The 22,626-nt window shown below is 46.3% G+C and overlaps 1 protein-coding gene across 1 annotated transcript in view; it reads right to left on the bottom strand.

The window, feature by feature from the left end:
* Positions 1–1,922, bottom strand: part of Sfrp1 (secreted frizzled related protein 1) — a 40,971-nt gene extending 39,049 nt beyond the window's left edge. Inside the window, exon 1 of the mRNA XM_046443123.2 lies at positions 1,066–1,922. Within this exon, the coding sequence (XP_046299079.1) occupies positions 1,066–1,609 (544 nt within the window). The 5' untranslated portion in view covers positions 1,610–1,922. The remainder of the gene's footprint in view (positions 1–1,065) is intronic.
* Between the last annotated feature and the right edge of the window lie 20,704 nt (positions 1,923–22,626).

Raw genomic sequence — 22,626 nt, 5'->3', positions numbered from 1 at the left:
ATCTGAGCCTTAACTCTGCTTTAGAAGAATTCAGGGTTGGATTCACTCTTATAAAAGGCCCAAGGCTGGGTTTTGTTTGTTTGTTTGTTTGTTTGTTTTGGGGTTTTGGGTTGGTGTCCCCCCACACACACCAAAGGGAAAAAAAAAAAACTTTTTTTGTTCCCATTAGAAAACTGTCCTTTAAACGGGAGGGGTCTCTGAGAGGAACCTCAGGTCCCTGGAGCTGTTAAGAATTTACAAAGCCCAATTTGCAGCACCCACTCCCCGTGGAGGAGATGAACAATGAGCTAATTACATTTTTATCTTTCTAATTACCTGAGGATTTGTGTAAATGAGAGAAGCAGGGGGTATGCAAGGATGATGGAGAAGAGATTTTCTACTTCCTAAACCTCCCAGATTCGGAGCTGTTACCTGAAATGGGGTGAAGAAACAGAAATCTCCAGTTTCTAAACTTTTTTTTTTTCTTAGCCAGTTCTACAGCAGCCCTAGGATTACTTGACTGAATCACCAGCTAAGGAAAGAAGTTTTTGTTTGAATCCTCTTGGAACCTATGAAAATAAAGCTGCACCTAGCATTCTCCCGACCTTTCTGGGCTTTCTACATTTGAGTTTGGGGGTTTCCTACCCAATTTCCTGATTAGGATGTTAAAAACTTTGGATGGGGGCTTGGTACCCTCCCAAAAGAAAGTAGACCTCTCCTTTTTACTGGAAGGGTAATGCTTTGTTTCAGGTATGGAAAAAGAAACTGAATCCCAAGAAGAGCTGCTTCAGGGACCGGACCAAGCCTCTGCGGAGTCTGAGGCCCAGAGCCACCGCTCCTAAGCAAGCCACACCGGGCACCTGGGTCTCGAGAGACCAGAGCGACACTTTGGGCAGAATAGGCGCTTTTAAGAGTCAGTAGGCATACCTTCAGAGCAAGGTCTAGTAGCACATCTCAACTACAGGGAGGAATGGTGGGACGGGGTGAGCTAACAAGGGCTCTAACGTCGCCCCCGCTTAAGTCCTGGAGGATCTCGCGGATAGCGCCCGCTCAGGACACCGGGCTCAAGGGAAGGAACGCCCTTACCTTGAGGCTTGGAGGCTTCGGTGGCATTGGGCGGGGTCATAGCGATACAGACGTCTCCTTCGGGGAACTTGTCACACTTGAGCATCTCTGGCCAGTAGAAGCCGAAGAACTGCATGACCGGCTCGCACGAATCGCGCACGGCCTCGCAGAGCCAGCGGCACGGGTAGATGGGCCGGTCGAGGCAGACGGGCGCGAAGAGAGAACAGAGGAAGACCTGGGTGCCGATGTGGCAGTTCTTGTTAAGCAGGGGCACCCAGCTGCTAGCCTGCTGTTTCACCTCGGCCATGGTCTCGTGTTCCAGCAGGTTAGGCAGCACCATCTTCTTGTAGCCCACGTTGTGGCACAGCCGCAGGTCCACTGGGATGTCCACGCACTGAGGCGGCTTGGTGTAGAAGCGCCCGCTCTGGTACGAGCCGATGTCCGACTGGAAGCTCACATAGTCGTACTCGCTGGCCGTGCCCGCGGCCAGAAGCCCCGCGGCCAGCGCCAGCAACACGCCGGAGGCTGCCCAGCGGCGGCCCCCTGCGCCGTGCCCGCTGCCCATGCTGGCTCAGAGCACTAGCTGCCGCGACGTCGGGGCTGCCTGCGCTACCTTCACGCGCGCGTCCCGCCGCAAACTTTCCGGATCTCCAGGGACAAAAGGAGCCGTCCCCAGCCCTGCCCAGCACCGAAGCCGCGCGCTCCTGCCTGGTCTCCAGCTGAGGCGGCCCTCTGCCTGCCGTAGGCGCTGCGGCGGGAGTTCTCACCCGGAGCGAAGCGCAGCGCGGCGGACCAAGTGCGGTCCCGGCTCCCAGGAGGCGCAGCGGACTGCAGGCGGGCGCGCGACACCTCCTCCCGAAGCCGCAAGACTCGAGTGCGCCGTGCTCCAGTGGCCAAGCCCTCAGAGTCTTCCCGCGCAGCCAATCAGCTCCCGGCTGCCGCGAGCCGCACTCATTACCCTGTCAGTCACCAGCACAATTAACCAATCGCTTCACGGGCGAAAGGATTTGGTTTACTAGAACTAGACATAGGTCAACACCCCTTAAAAAGCAAAACCAAAAAATTAAATAAATAAATAAAAGAAGAAGGAAAGACGAAAGAAAAGGAAAAGTAAAGAAAGTAGGGTGGGGGTACACATAGAAGTGCGTAGTGGATAAAGAGAATGTTTAGTTCTGTAGTTAACTTGGGCCAGTTTGGGGAAAAGCAAAGAACCTTAATGGGTCTTACAAATTCATGAGATTACAATTTTTTTTTTAATGCCTTTTCCTAATTTTCTAACAACTCACCAGACTAGCAGATCTGCTCCAAGGTTTTGTTCTCTGTAGCAACAACATAAAGACCGGTCTTTTCTGGGCTAACTGAGAATTGGGAAGGCTGAAGTTGAGGGGTGGGGGCTGCTTTTAAATCCCCAGTGTGTTCAGTTGGGCCCCCGTGAAGATGAGAAGGTGGCACTTGGTGTTTGCTGCATTTAAAATGCAATATCTTCCCTGGTGGGACAACAGGATGGTGGTCCTCAACAGCACCCCCAGCAGTGGGTAAAAGTTGCTCAGTATGGTGGGAAATATTGCTCACAAAATTGTTAGCTTCGAGAGGACAATTTTTTTAAGTTTTAAAATGAAGTTTAAAAACCCTATTCAAGCCCCAACCCAGCTGACAGCATGTCTATGTGTGCAGGCATATACACAGTGACATGTTTGTGGTGTCGAAAGTCAAAACATTAAAAACACATGTGCACCTATCATTGTGGCTTGTGTAAATAACAAGTCATGGCTTCGGCACACATGCTACATTCAGACCCAGTCAAGGAAGCTTAGGTCAAAACCAAAGGTCCCCCACGAAGGCAGAAGCCAAGAGAACAGTCTGAACAGAAACACGCTGTGCTAGTCCCCAAGAACAGAGTCTTGGGCTGGGGCTGTAGCTCAGTGGCAGAGGGTTTGCCTGGCACATGTGAGGCACTGGGTTGGATCCTCAGCACCACATAAAAATAAACAAATAAAATAAAGACATGCTGTCCACCTACAACTACAAAAAAAAAAAAAAAAAAAAAAAATTCCCAGAGTCTTGCTGCCTTCCTCCACCTCCAAGTTCCTGGATATTCTTTGTATGTTTCAAACATTCCCCTGATAATAGTCAAGCTCCATAACTGAGAGGGTGAGTGTAAATGATCCCAGGGGCAGAAGACAACGGTAAACATTTTGTGAAGTTAACTGGTCTCCTTGTCAGTGTCCTTAAGTGTGGGAAGAGGGAAGCTGATGATGCTAAAAATCATAATGAGCAAAGGGATGCTACCCCATGTGGCAAGTGAGCTTCAGATTTTAGCTCTCAAGACAGAGCACCATATGAGGGGCTGCCTTGCTGGGCCAGCTTGTTTGTAAAGCTCTCAGGGAAACTTGCTTTGGACTCTGCAGACCTAATTTCATAATGGACAGATTCCAAGTACAACAACTAGAGTTTGTGAAGAAGCAGGGCTATTTATTTTCTTAAAGGAAACATGCCCATACAGAGGTTGTATTTACATGATACACTGAGGAAGCATCTGTGGATGGTCAACTTTGCTGTTCTCTCTAGGACAATAAAAGCTGACCCAAAGCCAGAGGGGCAGAATAGGGGGAAAGACAGGGAGAATACAGAGCAACACTTTGGATGCCCAAGGGTTAATCCCAAGACAATTAGTAATGCTCAGCCTGAGGAGCTATGGAAGACATTCCTCACAGAGAATAGACCCCAGGAGACCAGGCAACTGTGTCTCAATTCAAGGGGCATTTAGAGAAAAATGCTGTTTGGTAGGGGGTCCTTTTCTCTCCTCAGGACAGGCTCTCAGTTCTGAGCCAAATGTGTCTGTTTACTTACTCACTGGAAAGATTGGTGTTTGTAGATAACATCCTCTCACCCTGAATCCAGACTAAGCTGACCGCCACACCGCCCCCACACACTATTGACACAATTTTCCCAAATGGTAGGAGGACTTTCATCAATCAGCCATTAAAATTCTGGAGACCCAGAGAAAATTCATTCTGGAAATTCATCCAGGTAACTGCCTCCACCAACCCTGAAGTCTCTCAATGCAGGAGTTGCTGTTACATATCCATTCATGGGAAAGCCCAGCATGGATCTGGTCACCCACATTGACACTGATCACCCCAGTGCCCAACCCTCTTACCTCATCTCCTGAGGTCTTCCTACTTCAGATATGAGTCTCGCAGGGCTCTGCCTGGGACACAGTTGTCTCTAGGTCACATAGGGAGTATTAGTATTAGTAGACACCAGAATTCTAATTCCAATACATTTCTGGTTCCTTATAAGACTCAACTGAAAAGAGAGAACTGTAAGTTCCACTATTAGAACAGACTCTAATCCATTCCCAGGATTTGAACTACTGTCAAGTTCACATGCTGTATGTAGCACCCAGTGGAATAGGCTGATGCCTTTTTGTGATTTAGAGGTGCATACGGTATTTTTGTCCTTTTTAACAGTATCAGAACTTTACACTTTGAATCCAGTCTTCCTTTCTCTAATGGTGTGTGTGTGCGTGTGCACATGCACACACAGGAGAAAGTTCTAGAACAAAGACTAGAAGTTCTAGAACAAAGACTCAGTTCTAGAACAAAAACATGCTATCGACTTGACACACATCTCCTAGAAACCATGGTTCTTGAGTATGAGAACTGTGGGACAAGAGAAACTCAGGCTTCCCTGTTTCTCCAATAGTTTAAATGAACCAGGGAAAAATAAAGTTTAAAACTTAAATTTCTCATTTGAAAAAGTTCTGATTTTCCCACACTGCAAGTTTGCAGTAGATGAACATTGGAAGTGCATTCTCTGTTGCTTCACAGAACCAGCTTAAGGAGGTATTCTTAGTCTCCCATCGCTTGAAGCTGATTATCCAGTCAAGCAGGGTCACCAGGAGCCTCCCGGTGCCAATCTGGTGGCCTCTTCTTGAATAAAACTGAGAGGGGAGGAGCCTTCCCAGCCCATTGCTCCTATTCTATTCTATTATCATATCATCAGTGACTTTTGAACACTCTCCAAAGATACACTCAGCATCCGCTCCATCAGCCAGCAGCATTACACCAGGACAAAGGGGCTTCTGCCTGTGGCCAGGGATCAGGGTTGGGGGGTGGAGTGCGGGGACGTGGGTCTGGCATAAGACAGAGAAAAGCATTCTGGCCCAGTCAGGAAACAGGAGGTATGGCCTCAGTTCTGCTCCTAAGAGGCTGGACAACTCTGAAGAAACACACTCCATCCCTTTGGCTTTAGAATTCTCCAAAACATAGCTATTCATGCCTGTTCTGCTGTCTCCTGAAATAATGGGTGTCAGTTCTCAGCATCTAGGCACACATAAGGTGCCCCATAGGGCTTTCAGTTGTTTGAAAAGCTTAATTTGGTACAAGATGCCATGAAGCTCAGCGATGTTCTTAACTGGACATCTTTTCTATCCCACCATTGTGGTCAAGCAATCTCAAGCCCCCCAACTTGTTCAGGAACTGATCTGACCTGCTATTGGGCTTTGGGAATGTCTGGGAAGAATCTTAAAAAGTTGGAGTGGAAGGCAAACTCCAATCCACCTCTTCCTATGTAAGTGTTCCTCTGTCCCATTTTTGATGGAGGATAGCTTAGCATCACAGCTGCCATCACTGGACCCTTTTGCTTCTTTAGGACATGGACACCACATTGGAGCAATCCACCAGAATGTTCTTCCTTCCCTGGAGAGAAACTGTACCCTGTAATGGCTACTCATGAGACTATCCATGCATTGGTTCCTACTCTCATCTACCAGAGTGGCCTTGAGAAAATGCGTTCAGCCATGCCCTTAATGGTGAGGCCATGATCACAGTTTCTGCTTCTCTGCTCAGATGGACATTTCAACCCACTCTCCAGATGACACTTTGTCAAACTGGGCTTGACAATTTTCATTCATTCATAAATATAGTCATTCACTTATAAATATATATTCTATTATCATATCATCAGTGACTTTTGAACACTCTCCAAAGATACACTCAGCATCCGCTCCATCAGCCAGCAGCATTATATTATCTTCCAGGAAGGAGAGATCTAAAAGTAAAAGATATAATTTTAACATGATTTGTAAACTAAAAACAAAGCTATCTAACTGGCTACTTCTCAGATTCAAACCCTCATAGACTCTTGGACGGTTCCACAGGACAAAGCCCAAACTCCAGTAGGATTTCAGGATCTTACTCTCCAAAGTCTCTCCGCCACCTCTTACCATCCCAGTCTCCAGTCTCAAGGAAATACTTGCACTTCCCCAACCTACCTGCTTCTTTCTTGCTTCCCATCTTTTCTATGTACTATTCTTCCATATTGTTTTTTTCTGTCTCTAATACCCTCCATTTCCTTTATACAAACTTCTTCTCATAGAATTCATGAAATCAGCAAATAAAAATATAAGGTTCCCATAAAATTTGAACTTCAGATAAGCAATGAAAAATTTACAGTATAAGAATGTCCCTTGCAATATTCAGGACACTCTTATACTAAAAATTTATTTCTTATTTATCTGGAATTCAAATTTTACAGAAGCCCTATATTTTTTCTGTTAAACTCACCTATTCCTCCTTCTAGCATGGCCTCCTCCAAGCAGACATGCCTGGTTTCCTCTGTGCCCATCACTTCCCTCCTCCATCCTTAGTCAAATTAATAGCCCTCTTTCCCCTGTGCTCAGAGCCTGTGCACACATCCCTACAGCACTCAATCTACATTTTATAACGGCTGACTTCTTAGTATATGCTATGTGACTGTGAGCTCTTAGAGAGCCAGGACCTTGACTTATTTGATCTGTTCCATGCCTGCATCCCCAGCATCTAGCCTATTGTATATATTGAATGTTCAATAAGTACATATAAATAAATATGTAGTAGACGGAGACAAATATGCGAAATACTCAGGCTCATCCATGTTTTGTACTTCAGCATTGGTTTTGCACTGAACATCTTGAGAACCAAGACAATAAGTAAGCAGAAATAGCTCACATAGTTTCTTTTGTCTTCAGGAAAGAAAAATCTTCCTAGATCTGAATCCTAAGGAAACTGGTCCTCGTTGCTTTATACAGAGACCATGGAGCATAGGATTTTAGTACTGGCTCTCTTTCCACACCAGAGCTGACCTGTGAACAGGGGCCATATCCAAGTCACTTCTTTCCCCACAGGGCCTGTACCCTGTACCCAATGTAGTAGGTTGCTCAGTGAAGGATGGGAAGTGGGTGGGCTTAGGAATGCACCAGCCATTTCTAGGAGGAGAGCAGAGCTTCCTGTAAATTCTTCTTGGACAACTCTTCCCCCAACCCCCAGTTCAACACTATACAAAAACAGGCACTAGTACCTAGAAGTCTGGGGTTTCTGGAAGCCTCTGACAGTACCTGGAAGTGAAGAACAAGAGAGGGGGTTCCAAGATGCAACACCTGGTTGCCACATCTGGGCTTCAGGACCTCAAAGCTTCATTCAGACTCTACAGAGCAAGAGAGAAAGGCCTTTAGGAAACCCCTTCCCCAGGGAAATGAAGTGAAGTGGCACATGCTTTGGAGATGGGAGGCCAATAAATCTGTCAGCATTGCTGCAGGACGGGCAGCAGCCCAGCACCAGGAAAAATTCCCCAAAGAGCCCCATGCTTATTTATCTAACCCTTCATGGCAAGCACACCAGACAGTCCACTGCCTTCCTGTAGGATTTGAGCAGAAAAATAAATAAATGAGGTGCTGGCAAGACGGGGTGCCCATCATCACTCTCCTCCCCCACAGGGGAGAACCCTTCAGCTCCATGCCTGATGCCCTCACCCTCAGCTGAAGAAGTACCCATGCCCAACATGTCTCCATTCAGTGGTGCTACAGAGCCTCTCCTGCCAGCTCTTCTTTGCCTGGATAATGCATCTACCCTTGTCGATCTGGAGCATCACTTATCTAGGTTAAGGCAAAGTCCCCTGTTGAGCAGCAAGCAGCCTGCCTTTCTGCCATCTTTCCCAGTTTGCACACTATGTGTATTATCACAACTGGGCACAAAAAGCCTCTGAGCTAACAGAGAGTTTCAGTATTTCTAGCTGACAGAAGAAGACACAGAGGTTCAGTGTGGTAGGATCCTAGGCTGGCAGTCTACCCACCAAAGCACTCTGGTGTGAAACAGGCTTAGGAACACAGATCTTTGGATTCTAATTCCTGTTGACTTTTTAATAGACCAGATTGCCTTTGTTCAATGCCAGTCCCTGGGGAGAAAGACCTGGAGCACCTTTGACAGTCAGTCACATACTATTGTGAATTCATCCAGAAGGTTACAATGCTTTTTGAAAGAGGGGAGGGTGGAGATACAGGACTGAGGTTGGGCAAGTGCATAAGAGTCCTGAAACTGTGGGTCCTGGGATAGAAGGCAAGGAGGAAAACGTAGCACACACCTGCAGGACTGGAAGTAGGAGATTTGGGACTGCTGCAGGGAAGGGTGCCTATCCTGTGTCACACAGGGGACCCCAGTTCTCTGGACAAGCAGCTGCCAAGAAACCCAGTATAGCTGACCTGCCAACATGGGGAGGCCCCAAAGAACTGTTCTAGTTGTGAAAACACTGAAAGAGGGCTCTGTATATACCCATGAGAGAAAGATGGGGCAGTATGAGAATTGGTCCAGGATGGATGCCAAGAGGTCTCTGGTCCTTTCTAGAGCCTGGAGATTTTGAGAATTTCGGTCTTTTCAAAAGTGGTAATAAAAATATTTAAAACCTAATATAACATGGGAACCAACCCATTGGATTGTAGAAAGACAAACGTCACCTTCGAGCCTGGCAGGAGCGTGCCAGGTAGGCCCAGTACTGGGGCTGCTCTTACAGAGATGTGAAGTAGACATGCAGTTTCTAGTCTCATGCCTCTGCCTTGCCACCAGGCCTGTATTCCCAGTCAGTGTCCAGGACTCAGCTAACCGCCTGTCTCCAAAGCCTTCCAGCTAAAATAGTCAGACTCTGTATACCCCAGACATGACGGTCATCAGAGATCTTCTCTTCACCTTTTGCTTGCTTACATGTCTCGAGTTCTTCCAGAAGTTTCTTGAGAAACTATATATTTTTTATCTTTATACTTCCAGCGTAGCCATATAGCAGGTGTGTAACAGACACATACTCACTAAATAAGCTGCCTTCTCAAGACCAGTCTTATGGTCAGGCATGGGGTGCATGCCTGTCATCCCAGAAGCTTGGGAGGTTGAAGCAGGAGGATCACAAGTTCAAAGCCAGCCTCAGCAACCTAGTGAGGCCTTAAGCAACTCAGCGAGACCCTTTCTCTAAATAAAATACAAAAAAGGCTAGGGATGTGGATCAGTTGTTGAGTGCCCCTGGGTCTAATCCCTATTACCACCCCCCCCCAAAAAAAATGGTCTTATTACCCAACTCTGTCCAATGAGAAGTGAAAAAACATTTTTGAATAGACAGTCTTAAAGGACATGCACCTAGACTCTTCTATCTTCTTCTTGCCTGGAATTCAGATGTGATATTAGGAGGTATCCCAGTTATCTTGCAACCATGAGACTATAACCATGAGTATAAATGCCTACACACAAGTGTGGTGGAACAGAAAGACAGAAAGAGCCTAGGTCACAAAGAATCACTGTACCAGCCCTGAGCTGCCTACCCTTACATTGTTAGATGAGTTGCACAATCTTCCATGCTTACTTCTTTAAATCCACAGTCATTTGGGTTTTCTCTTTCAGGCAAAAAAAAAAAAAAAAAAACCTAACCCAAATAATTTAGGGACTCTGGCAATAGTCAGGAAACTCAAAACTGAAGGATCAATTTTTACTATCTCCTAGGACTTTGCTATTCAAAGCTTAGTCCTCAGTCCAGCAGCATTAATGTCTTCTGAGAACTTGTTCAAAATGCAGATGCTCAATCCAGACCTTGCATTTTAATAAGATTCCTAGGTAAATTTGGTGCATATTAAAGACTGAGAAACATCATTTTGGGAATAATCTACTGTGTTTCTGGAAATCTGTACATCTTTGTTTTGATTCCTAGAACATCCTGTTCTGAGTGTTACTGTATATGTCAATGCTTGGACCCATGTATTACACTGTGTCCCTCTATTTAGCATACCGTTGGTGGATCCTGTGGAGCCCCACTTTTCAGAAGAGGAGATTTAGTGGTGTAGAGGTTCATCAGCCACTCAGGTACAGAGCATTTAAACAATCAGATGAACTCAAGTTCTCAAGCAGAAAGAGGGGACAAAGCAACTCTCTTTTCTTAAGGAAGTGCCTCCCCGAGGCCCCTCTGAGCTGCCAGGAACCCCACAGACCTTTCTTTCTTCCCCCCACACAGAAACATAAGCAGCTGTGTATCTGGAGGCTTCTGTAATGAAGCAGTTTCACACTCTATCATATTTAATATCTGTTGCTATACAAACATTGCCTTTTATCAAATCCTTCTAACCCTAATGTTACAAGAAAGCTTTAGTTCCCCCACCCGGAAAAACATAATTTGTCCATCAAGCCCTTTTGTTCTTTCTTTATTTTTAACTGTAGTCTAGACCACCAAATTGCTTAATATGGAGCATAAAGCTCCATAAATAACAATTTCCCAAATAGAGCCTCTCAGTCTTGGAGTGTTTTCCAAGCTCTGCATTAACTCCTCCCGTGTGAAGGGCTTTCCAGCCATTTTGGTCCATAAATGTATAACCAGCTGCTCCTTAAATTGCTGCATAATCCTCACCACCATCACTTATGTTTTCTTTTACTGCCATTATCATCATCATCTTGACAGCAGAGTGACTGCTCTTTCTGGAGGGTGAAATGCTCTACATCCTGCATGATTTTAACTCATCTAAATTCCCAGCTTTGGGGTTTTATTTCTATCCTCACCCCAAGGAAATTGCCTCCTCACAAATAGGTATTTTAGATTAGAGTTTAATTCCAGGCTCCCTTTTCTCCAGACATAACCTTGGCCTACGGCTGTCCCTTTCTGAGCTATCCTCTCCTGGAATGAATCAACAAGTACACATTGATCAACCACATAGTGTGTCCCTGGTCCTATACAGGGTCATGTGGGGAGAAAGATCTCTATAATATACTCCCTAACTCCAAGAAGCCTTGGGGTGTGGAGGAAAGAAATACACGAAAGATAACAAGGAGGCAGAGTGTGTGGAACAAAGGGTTAAACAGGGCAAGTGAGAGCAGGGAGTACACACCCACCTTATAACTAATCATAGTCACTAATCAGTGACTAATCACCTTCTGATAGTCAATGTTACAGTATGATCTTGAATGTCTCCCAAAGGCCATGTGCTAAAGATTGGGTCACCAGGGTTGGGATTGTGGCTCAGTTGTAGAGTGCTTGCATAGCACGTGTGAGGCACTAGGTTTGATTCTTAGCACTGCATAAAAACAAATAAATAAAAGAAATTTTTAAAAAAAGATTGGGTCACCAGCCTGTGGCATCATTGAGAGGTGGTGAAATCTTTAAAAGATAGGGCCCAGTGGGAGGAAGTTAGGTCACTGGAGGCATACCCTTGCAAGGACCCTGGACTCTTCTTCTTTCTCTCTCTCTCTCTCTCTCTCTCTCTCTCTCTCTCTCTCTCTCTCTCTCTCTCTCTCTCTCTCCCTTTGCTTCCATGGCTCCACCACATGCTCTCCACCATGATTTGCTGCCTTGCCATAGGCCCCAAAACCACAAAGCCAGGCAACCAAGGACAGAAACCTCTGAAACCATTAGCCAAAATTCCCCTCTCCACCTTTTAAGTTGATTATCTCAGGTACAAACAGCTAATTAACAGAGTCAGCTAGGACAGTGCACTTTATCTTGGTGGATTCATCTGCCTTCCCCACTGCCCAACAGCAAGAGAAACTAGCAGACATCTTACGGTCATGGCCCAGAACAAGCCCACAGGACACCACCTCACCCCACTGTGGCATTAGAGGAATAAGATTTTGATTCTGTTCAAATGGAAGGTAGTCTCTCTCTCTTTTCTACACTCACTTACCCCTCCATTATTTTGTCCAGCCCTCTACCTCACTCAAACTGTCCTCCACAAACAGGCCTTCAGCTTTGCTGATCAAAGTTTGGGTAGTTGTTGTCTCCCAAAGTTTGGGTAATTGTTGTCAACGAGAATAAGTACACTTGTAATAGATTTAAGGGTGTGGGGTGGGATACAGCCAGGCAGTGCTAATGTCCAAAAAAGGAAAGGAGCTCTGAAGAATGAGCTCACCCAATCCCAGAGCCAGGGAAGTCACACTTCCAATCCTCTGTCTTGTTAGGAAAGACACCTAAGCCCACAGGCTGCTGCACCCTGCCTTCCCTGCTTCCTCCCTTGGCCGAGTTTCCCTCCAGCTCTCCAAGGTAAGGGAGGTCCTGGATGGGGGCCTAGCTTTGCAAAATGCTGCAACCAGAGGTAGTGACCCAGAGATGCACACAAACCCCTCCTTTGTACTTAAAAGGCCTATGTGATAAATGGGCAAATGCAGGCTCTCCGTCTCCAACGCCTTCTCCCACTTATCTTTCACACATCATATTTCTCCTGGTCCAGGCATAACTGAACCCAGAACAAGAGATCTGCAGACTACTCAAAGCAAGACCCTCGACCCCCATGTCCTCTGGAGGAAGTATATTCCTGATGGAAAAAATTGATGCAGAGGAGAAGGGCTGCAAACCCAGGTTGCATGGTTGGTGTCTGTGCCCTGCAGAGCTGACCTGTGAGGGAAGACAGAGTGCAGGCAGGGGCCAGGGGCCCTGTTACATAGAAGCCCCTGGCTGCCTCCTGCTCTTCCTGGCCATCTAGGCTCCCTCTTCATCCTCTCTGTCCTGATACCCCTTTTCCATTCCTAGCTCTCTTACTGAATTCTCAGTCACTCTCAACATCTTTTCTATTCAAGGGGGTGCCTTCCCCACAGCAAGCAGGTTTTCAGGGCTCTTCTGTATGGAGAAATACCCACAGACAGATAGCTCAGCTGCTGAGCAGTTCCCCTCGGGGGCTGGGGCCTGCAGGCAGGAGAGTAGAGTATTGGGGGAGGGAGCCTGAGGAATGCCGCCCTCTTCCCAACAGGCAGAGGCCAGGCCTTGGGGCATAATAGAATACATTAGTCTCACAGCCATTCAGCTCTGCCTCTTTAAGAACAATGGCGGCAACTGAGCTGATTTTTGCCAAATGACTGGCTTTCGTCCATTCGGAGCAGTGTGGAGCCCGCCAGACAAAGTCCATATTCAGGGCTTCAGAAGGACTTGGGTGATGGGCACTAGGGCACCAGCTATTTTCAAGACCCTGCACCCAAACATCCTGGTGCTCAAGAAAGAGCCCTGAAGCTGACACCAGTCACCCAGACAATCCATAGCCCATGCCAATCCTGAGATGGGGGAAAACCAATTTTGTGTTCAGCATGAGAGACCTGATCCCAGGGGTGGATTCCAGAACAAGCTTTATTATCTGGAGTTTACTTAGGAAAAAACAATTTGGCTGCTATCAGGGAATGCGCTGTAGCCATGTCAACCTAGGTAGGGTACCTGCCATTATGGAAAGAACACTGAGCAGAGTCCAGTCTCCCAACCCCAGGGAACTGAGTGTGCTTTTATAATCCCTTCCCCTGTCTGACTCTTGGGTTCTTAGCACGGGAGGAAATTAAGCTAGATAGACTCAAATCCCTTGCAAACTTTATGATTATGTGTAAAAAAAAAAAAAAAAAAAAGAACTCTGACCATGCTTCCTTTACCTTTCCAGGCTGAAAACAAAATTTAAAGTCCAATGCAAATGTTAGTTAGTGACCATTATGAACCTTAGACAACACCAAATGAGAGCTATTCAGATGGAATATTTTTTATTTCTGTAGCTCATATATTAAAGCGGGGGAGATCATTAACTTACTCTCTGCCATTATTTAGTCTCATCACCATGGGGGAAAGATCCAGGATTACTTGGTCATAAGCCTTTAGCACTTTTTTGTTATTATTGTTGTTAGTTCTGGGGATGGAACCCAGGGCCTCTCACATGCTACACAAATGTTCTACCACTGAGCTACACTCCCAGTCCTATATCTTTTAATCATTGCATTATTAATATTGCTGCTATTAGAATTTTTGCCTTGATTTTGTTGTGTCCCTGAGAAAGTCATTCCAAGCACCAAGAGATTTGACATTGGAAACAGAGTATCTTTGGAAAGAACATTATCCTGCCAATTCAGACTCAGAGATCCCTTCTCAGTGAAGGTTTTCCTATTAAAAATGGTCCCTGCCCCTCTCCACAATGCCCTGTTCCTTTTCCCACATATTGTCTAATGATCTTTGAATGCACTACAGTTCATCCACTTATTTTGTTTGTTATCTGTCTTCCACCACCACTGACACCACAATGAACACTTCCCAAGGACAGATTTGTATCAATTTTGTTGTCACATCCCACAGAACTGTGTTCTGGTATCTGATAAGGGCACAATAAGTAAAAGTTTGTGGAAGGAAAAAAGAAAGACAGAAATCCACGCATAAGGCGGCCATGCCAACAGGGGAGACTTGGAAGGTCATATACCTGTCATACCAGGAAAGTGCTTGGCAGATGCTCATTCCGGGCTACATGGTGAAGGACAGAAAGAAGGAAGGAGTAGATGACTATCAGAGAAGAATACAAATTACTAACAAATATAGTATGATCCCAATTTTGCAGAAAGAAAGAATAGAGAAAAGAAGAAAGGATGGAGGGAAGGAAAGAAGAAGAAAAAGCTAGAAATCCTGCAAATGGGATACTGAGATGTTAACTCTCCCATCTCATAGATGGTTTGTACTGATTCCTTTTTGCTTTGCTTCAGGTTCTAGAAGTTCTATAATAACCATACATCACGCTTGCAAAAACAGGTAAAAGTATAAATATTAATTTTAAAGGAAAAAAGCTGGGTTCACAAAACCTCACCCATCTCCTCATGTGCTGGAGGCACAATATGAGTCTCTGATAGTAGCCTCCATTACATAGGTTCTGAAAAAATCCTACTTCATTTGAAATGTCAGGTAATTATTGCAAAAGACTTGATGGGGAGAGGGAAGGTGAGCAATGGCTCACATTTTCTGGATAATTGCCCCCATTGTCCAGTTCATGATGCATGTGGAGTCATATTCTCCATCTTTCTTCCAGACCACACAGAAGTGAATAAAGGAGTGAGGATTCTTAGGCCAACAATCAATCAACAAGTATTTAATGAGCTCCTACTATGTGCATGGTTGGTGCTTGATTCTCTTGCTTGCTTGCTTGCTTGCTTGCTTGCTTTCTCATTTGCTTACTTGCCTGCTCATACACATACCCTTCTGTTTCTTACACCTTTCACCACCCCAGTATACTCTTCCTGGGCCTCTTGCCCTCTTCCCTGGGCATCTATTCATTGAACCATGGATCCTCCTAAGAGGAGAAACTCTGAGCCTCTTCTACTTGCTCCAACTCTAGGCAGGGGAAACACAAGAGGGCTGAAACAGGGTCTGAGGTCTCACAGTGAGTTTTAGTGGTCACCAGGACTCTGTCACTTCAAGCCCCCTCCACCCTCCTAGCCCTTCTCAGCATGGAACAAGTGCTGCCTGCAGGAATCCACCCATAAGGCAGCCATGCCAACAGGGGAGACTTGGAAGGTTATATACCTGTCATACCAGAAAAGTGCTTGGCAGATGCTGGTTCCGGGCTACAGGAATTCATCCTGTAAGAACTTGCTACACCAAACACACCTTTCCCGCTTGAACTGGACCCTGTCCCAGGACAAGGAAGGATGGGTAAATTCTGCCTTGGGTACTGCAGAGAGTGCCTGAGTTCCCTGCAGAGGCTTAGCAGTGCTTGCTTTGAGGAAAGGATAGACAAGCCATGTGTCACCCAGAGAGGGGAAGCAGAGAGCTTGATGGCTCAGACATCAGGGAGTATGTCTGGACATGAGTCAGGATCCAGTAAGATTGCAAGGATCTCCCACAAAACTAACAAAAGACAGGACAGAAGGACAGCAATCCCTGGCCTGACTAGGACTCAGCCTTGGCTTCTCTGCAGGGCATCAGCATGTGAGTGCCAAGCCTTGTTCTCCAGAGAACTTCTCTGCCCCATCCCAGGATCCATGGTAGATTGCACCTGCAACATCCTAGCTTTTCGCTAGCTTCACCAACAGCCTCTTGCCTCTTGCCTTCACTTCCCTCACATCAAAATGCTTTCAGTGTCCCCAAAAAATAATCTCCAGGAAACCTCAAGCTAAGCAGAGATAAGAAGAAGACACCAGCTTTCTTCTTTCTTTGCAGTCCACCTGAGAGCTTTGGTGTTCTGATTGTATCTCTGTGCAGCCCACCTCGTGGAGTGCTGGTTAGGGGGCCTCAGACCATATCCAGTGCCTTCCTTCTTCCCTCTCTCAGCTCTTATACGCAGGAGGACAATGCCAGCCAGAACCAGAGGAGCATAGCCAGGGATCCCCTCTGGTCCTTGCAGCATAGGGAACCTATGGTGCAAGGAGGGAAGAAACCTAGGGCTAACAGGGCCTCTATGCTCAGAACATTCTCTAAAAGAAAGGACAGTTCCCCACCTTCCAGGGGATGCCTTACCTTGTTAAGAATCTTGTCTTGACAAAGTCATCACAGTTTGGGACTTGTAGTCATTCCTTCAGCTACTCCATACTGGACCCTGGGGATTCAGAGTGAACAGGGGATAGACTATTCTCATAATCAAGGAGACCTCCCCAAGAGACCCCGTTCACCTCCCCCACTCCCTGAGCTAAAGCAAGCTTCTGATTCTGACTCAAATTTAAGATTTGATAAAAACTGCTTTGTGTCAGCAACCTTGATGATTATTTATATATACATGAGCCCAGGAGAGTCTAGGAGGTAAGTTAGTTCTGAAGAAATGGAGAGTGACACCTTGTTAAGCAATTTGCCCAAAGCTAACCAGTAGAGGAACTGAGACCCCAGGCTCAGGAAATCTCAGATCTACACGGTGGCAGTGGTTTAGGGGTAGAAGTTGGAGAAGGAAAGCAGTTCAATCAAAAAGTTGACAAATCAAATTCTTTTCAAGGCCCCATTTAACAACGTTTTGCGTGCTATGTCCCTTGGTAAGAGCCTTTCACGCCTGTACTGGGCCATGCAGTGCCCAGGAAACAAAGGGCCTGTCCAGGATGGAAATTGCTCCACTACCTACTACCAGGGCAGTTGCCCTACCCCGCCCTGGGACCCAGGAAAGAACCAAGGAACCCTCCACACTTTACAGACAGCCATGATGCAGGGGAGGATGACTCTTTACACAGGGGGCACAGAGGTGGGCATTCTGGAACTGTTTTCCAATCTGTGAGGCTTTTTCCCTTCTGTCTGTCGCTCTTTCTTTCCTCCTTTTAAAAAAGAAAGCAAGGTCTCTATTGTATCCTATTGTGTACTGGCTGCCTGGCCGCTGGGTATTTTTTTGTTTTTTTTTTTTTCCACCCTGTCTCATTAAGATGGATGGGGCTGCTGCCTTATTAATAATTGGGAAGGTTCTTCTTTGTTCCCCTTTCCTCTCTTCACTAACGATGCCTGCTCCAGTGGCTCCATAGAGACTTGCAAGCCCTCAGGCTAACCAGAGCACCTCCACTGCACTCAGGGCACCCGCTGCCAAGGCTGGTCTCCTGGCCCAGTCAGCGCATCCTGCCCTAAGAAAGAGCCTCAGCCTTTCCACCTCCAGACCTCTTGCATCACAGGAGGAAGGGCTTGGAAGCAACCACAGAGACCATCGTCCAACCTGATGGGAAAAGATTACCCAGCAACTTAAGAACTCCAAGCTCTAGGCCCCCTCTGTGCACCCCATACTTTGTGCACATTGTGCCACCTTACAGTTTTTTTTCTGTGAGCTATTTAACCAACCCATCAGCAAACATGCATTGGTTGTCATGCTAGAGGGAAAGAGGATCCATTCCCTCATCACTTCAATCAACTCATATAGAGAGCCAGGCAGGCCAATGGGCCTTCTCTCTTGGCCTACACTTTCTAGTGAAGTCAAGAAATACCAAACAAGCACATAAATAAACAAGAGATAAGGAAAGGGAAGTCATATAGAAAGAAGTCAAACAAGGTGGATTATATCCGGAGGGCTTCAATCAGGAAAGGCCTCCTTGAAGAAGTGACATTTACCTCAATACCAAGTGGCCACTATAGGATAGTTCCAGCTGTCTAAGGAGAAGCTAAGGTTCTGGACATCTGGGGTATCCTGCATGAAACACTGGAGGACAAGTAGGCATTAGGTTTTGTGGGCCTGACACTTAGCTAGATGTGGCTGGGGTTTCAGGATGGAGACAGAACCTGAGATGGGTCATATCCAGGCTCCTGAGATTGCTGGGTGTTCCAGGCAAGGCAAAGGCTAAAACTGGGGCAAGGGGCAGAAATAAGGTGGCCAGCTTATAAGACAGTGAGGGGTCCAGTTATGACATGTGGCAATTGTTCACCTCTTTGTCCCAAATCTCTCTAATGCTACCTGGGCCACACCTTCACTTCTCTCTCTCCCAATCTTGCTGTTCTCATTCCAGATGGGTGGAACCTAACTTAGAGATGGGAGGAGATCAAGGAAGACATCCCAGGCAAGGGACCCCTTTGGGCCTCTCTGGCCTCTGGATTCTGGCTCTTCTAGATGAAGAAGAACCCACATTAACAGAGAGGAATGGCATAGATGGGAACATCCAGGTAAATTAGGATTCCTTAAGAGAGAGGTGGAGGCTCCACCAGCTTGCCAGTAGTTTGTAAAGCGTTTGGCGGCATATATGGTGTTCTGCTCACAAGTTTAGACTTCACCAGGCCTGCCCTCTCTGCAGCATGAGTCTCCCTCACCCTACCAGCTTGACTGCCTCCTGATAGGAAGATGGGTGTCTATTCTCAGAAAACACTTCAAAGTTCCTCTATGGGCACAGAGTCCTATCAACCTCAGCCCCACCCCACCAACAAGGAAGAAAATGAAACAGGAGAGATGATATTTGCTTTTTATAACGCTACTTGATTTTCTTTTAAGTCCGCCTGTCTTTTTTTATGCACTGGGCTTATAAACTAAAGCTTATTCACACAGCCAAATGAGACAAGGATCTCTTTGCTCACAGGGATGTCCCAGTTTGAAGGATTCCAGCCCCCAGTCCCCCTCCCCCACCACTGCCATGTCAAGAAGATTAATGCCCTTTCTCCAATCTGTGAATGGGAGGCAGGGCTGTCACCGACCTTCCAAGGAAAGCCATCCATGTTTGTATGGGAGTGGGGGAGCCTGGTTGAGTGGGAGAATGCACATACACACATACACACCCACACACAACACACACACATACACACACACACACACACACACGCACCCTCCCAGGATTCACAAAGCAAGGCTTCTCATTCTCAACCCAGTTGAAATGCCCAATCAAAATTTATCATGGCATCTGAGTGAGAGAATTAGGTTGATCTTTTGTCTGGAAGCTGGCAGATCCCATCTGGGAGGAGGCCTGGGTTCTATCTGGTTGAGTTAGCCCGACAATTTAATAAGTCTCTACAGTTGCTTCTTTTTGTCCTAGCCTCGAAATTTACTCTGGGCAAACTTGAACAAATTCAGTGATCATCTTCTGAGTGGCTACCATACACCGCGCCCTGGGTGGACGTGGGTGCTGAGGTGTATGCGACAGTCCTCTGTGGCCAGCCATCTGTATACTGGCAACATGCTCAGGGTCTTCCCTGGCTCCCATCTGCTCTACTGTCCTGCCTCAGAGTCTGATCGACTTTTTTTCTCACCAATCTGACTACTAGTGGCCTTCCTGCCTCATAGCCCTATAGGTATAATAGGGAAGAAAGAGGCTTGCTAAATCCTCACTCGGCCCCCCCTCCTGCTCCTATCCATATCCCTAAACCCTCCTTAATTTGATCCTTAACAAATTTACACATTTTTTGAGCATGTTCTCACAGATTAAAATAGCAATAATCCTTGCAGCTCTTTTATAAGGGGCTATTAATGCATTTAAGTGAGATAATACTTTTTGATGTTTCATGGTGCTTGACAAAGTATTCATCACCTGCAGAATGTTTGCCATGGTTCTTCTCTTTGGTGGATCACAGGATGCTTTGATCTTCTTCAGGACAGTAACTGAAGTATATTCATCTTTATCCGATAGCCCCTGCCTCAGCATAGACTTTTGCATACAGGAAACACTTGTTAGTTAGACATTTGTGAAAATTACTTGACACCCATTCAGTTCCAGGTGCTGTTTCTCAGAAGCTCATAGCATCAGGTTTGTAACCTATGGGATCTGTACTAGAGACTCAACAGCTCTCAGTGTTGGCACAATTGCAGGCTAAAGGCCTTGGGGTCTGTAAACCAAAAAGAATCTTTAATGGTAGTCACACAAGGAAATGGGGCTGCAGATGGAGGGGGATGAGAATGAATTATTGTGGAGGAAAAGAACACCTTTGAACACTCATAAAAATACCAGAAAAAGATGAGTAGAACATTCACACTCACCAAGTGATGCCCCTCTGGCAAATTGACAGGATTTAATTGCCTTAACTAGGCACAGTAACATGTGCCTGTAGTCCCAGATACTCAGGAGAATAAGGCAGGAGGATTGCTTGAGCCCAGGAGTTCAAGGACAGCCTGGGAAACATAGTAAGAACCTTAAAATCCATGATTTTTTTTCAATTAAAAAAATTAATCATTCCAAACTCTGCTTCCCAGAAAAGGTTAGAAAGTTCTTCTGGCCAATGCCTTTCTTTCTTAAAGGCTACTCATTTCTTGGTCATCTGGCTGTACCTGGTGCTGCCCCAATTCCCACCTTAAAGTGTTTGGTACTGAGTGACCACAGTCCTAAGTGATCAGACAGGAGGAGGAGGATGTCAGCTAGGGGCCACCCTGACAGTTTCCCAGGGTCAGGACATGAGAATGATGTGGCTTCACCCACTTGACATCTGAGAAGAGCCTTGAAGGATTCCTCCCAGAGCTGCTGTCTGCTAACATAAGTCAGCCCAAAGCACAGGACTGGACCCACTTACCCAAAAGCCTTGAGTGGGTCTTACCTGGTTATTGCCTCAAATCCTAACATCAGTGCCCTCCATCTTTACCTTCCACTCCTGCTATGTGGCCAAATTAAACAATTCATCTTTCCCTGAAAGTCACAAGGCTGCCCACCTTACCACCTTTACACTGCTGATTCTTTCTTGAAAGGTTAATCCCCATTACCTTCCCCGTTGGAAATCCCCTCACCAGACTCTCCAGGTTCAATTCAACTGTCCCCTCTTCCTGACCCACATCAGCAGGACCACTTCTCTGAATGCACATGGCAATCTGTCCTCCAATGTATGGCCCAACTGTCATGCTACTGAAGCCAGATTTAAAATTAGGTAGTCAGTGTAGTTAGGTAAATCGGGTCTAATATCGAGTGAAATCTAAAATGGAGGCCAAGTTGAGAATGAATTCCCAGAAAAGTTGAGCAACTCTCAGAATGTTAATGAAGTCCAGGAAACAGCCCCCAACAGATTTGAAGATAGCCCATCCCAAAGAAATGTTAATGAACAGCCCCAGCAGATTTGAAGATAGCCCATCCCAAAGAAATGTTAATGAACAGCAAACTTGAAGATGCTGACTCCTAAGTGCCCAGATTACTTCTCTGGCTCACCTGTGTCCCAGCCCTTCCGGCCTTCCCACCTACATTCCATCACCGAAAACTATAAAATGGAGAGACAACCGCACTTCCACGGATTCCATTTCTTGGGTTCCCTTCTTCCTCCGGGAGAAGTCTTTTCTGCTGTCCTTTAGTAAACTTCTAATTTCTACTCTGACCTTGCCTCAGCGTGCTTCTCTGGTGTTATTCTTCAACATTGGGGAAGCAACACCGGTCAACAGTGGTAACACTACTTTGTTTTATGTGTGTGTTTGTTTATCACTCTTCCTAGACAGGAAACCTGTAAAGAGCAAGGAATCGGTCTTGCGTATTCCTGCACAACTCTTGCACAATGTGCAGTGGTTGGATAGATGGATAGAAGGCTGGATGGAAGGATGGACGGATGGGTGAATGGAGAAAGGAAAGGAGAGAGGGAGGGGTGAAAGAATAAACAAAGAATGAATGAGTAAACAAAAGACCCTTTGCTGTTGGATTCTGCCAACTTTCTAGTTAGTAACCAGAGGGCCCATCCTGAGAAGGTGGCATAGAAAAACGCAGTCCTGCCCCTCCTTTTCTCCCTGTGGCCTCCCTTTAGCAGCATTCAACACACAGGCCTGGACTCATTGAGGAAAAAATATGCAAAAGCAGATCAGGGTGGCCCTGCCCCGTGAAATCCTCTTGTTCAAGGGCCACTGCCCCCACAGGAAATCAGTGAGGGATAGACCAACCTGCTGGGCCCCTTTGTCCTATGGCCCTGACACCCCGGAAGCTAATGGTGGCCACACACAGCAGGAGACACACTCAATCCCCTCAGCCAGGGCCTCACTGGTTGTCAGCAGCAGTAACAAATCCTCTGTGCTACTGAAGCCCAGCTAGAACCAAAACCACTTCCAGAGAGGCAGTGTCAGTTAACCAGAGTGCCACTTACTATGGTCCTCATTTCACTGAGGCTTTTGCTTGTTTATTTATTTTAGATCTCAGTATCCTTCATAAAAAAGAGGGGGGGGGGTGCGGGGCTGTAGCTCAGTGGCAGAGCACTTGC

This window comes from Marmota monax, unplaced genomic scaffold (genome assembly GCF_021218885.2).
Source record: "Marmota monax isolate L192 unplaced genomic scaffold, Marmota_monax_Labrador192_F-V1.1 WCK01_AAM20220418_F8-fsc00252, whole genome shotgun sequence".
NCBI lineage: Eukaryota > Metazoa > Chordata > Mammalia > Rodentia > Sciuridae > Marmota > Marmota monax.
Note: the sequence above shows the minus strand (reverse complement) of the source record. Positions and strands in the feature narration are given on the sequence as shown.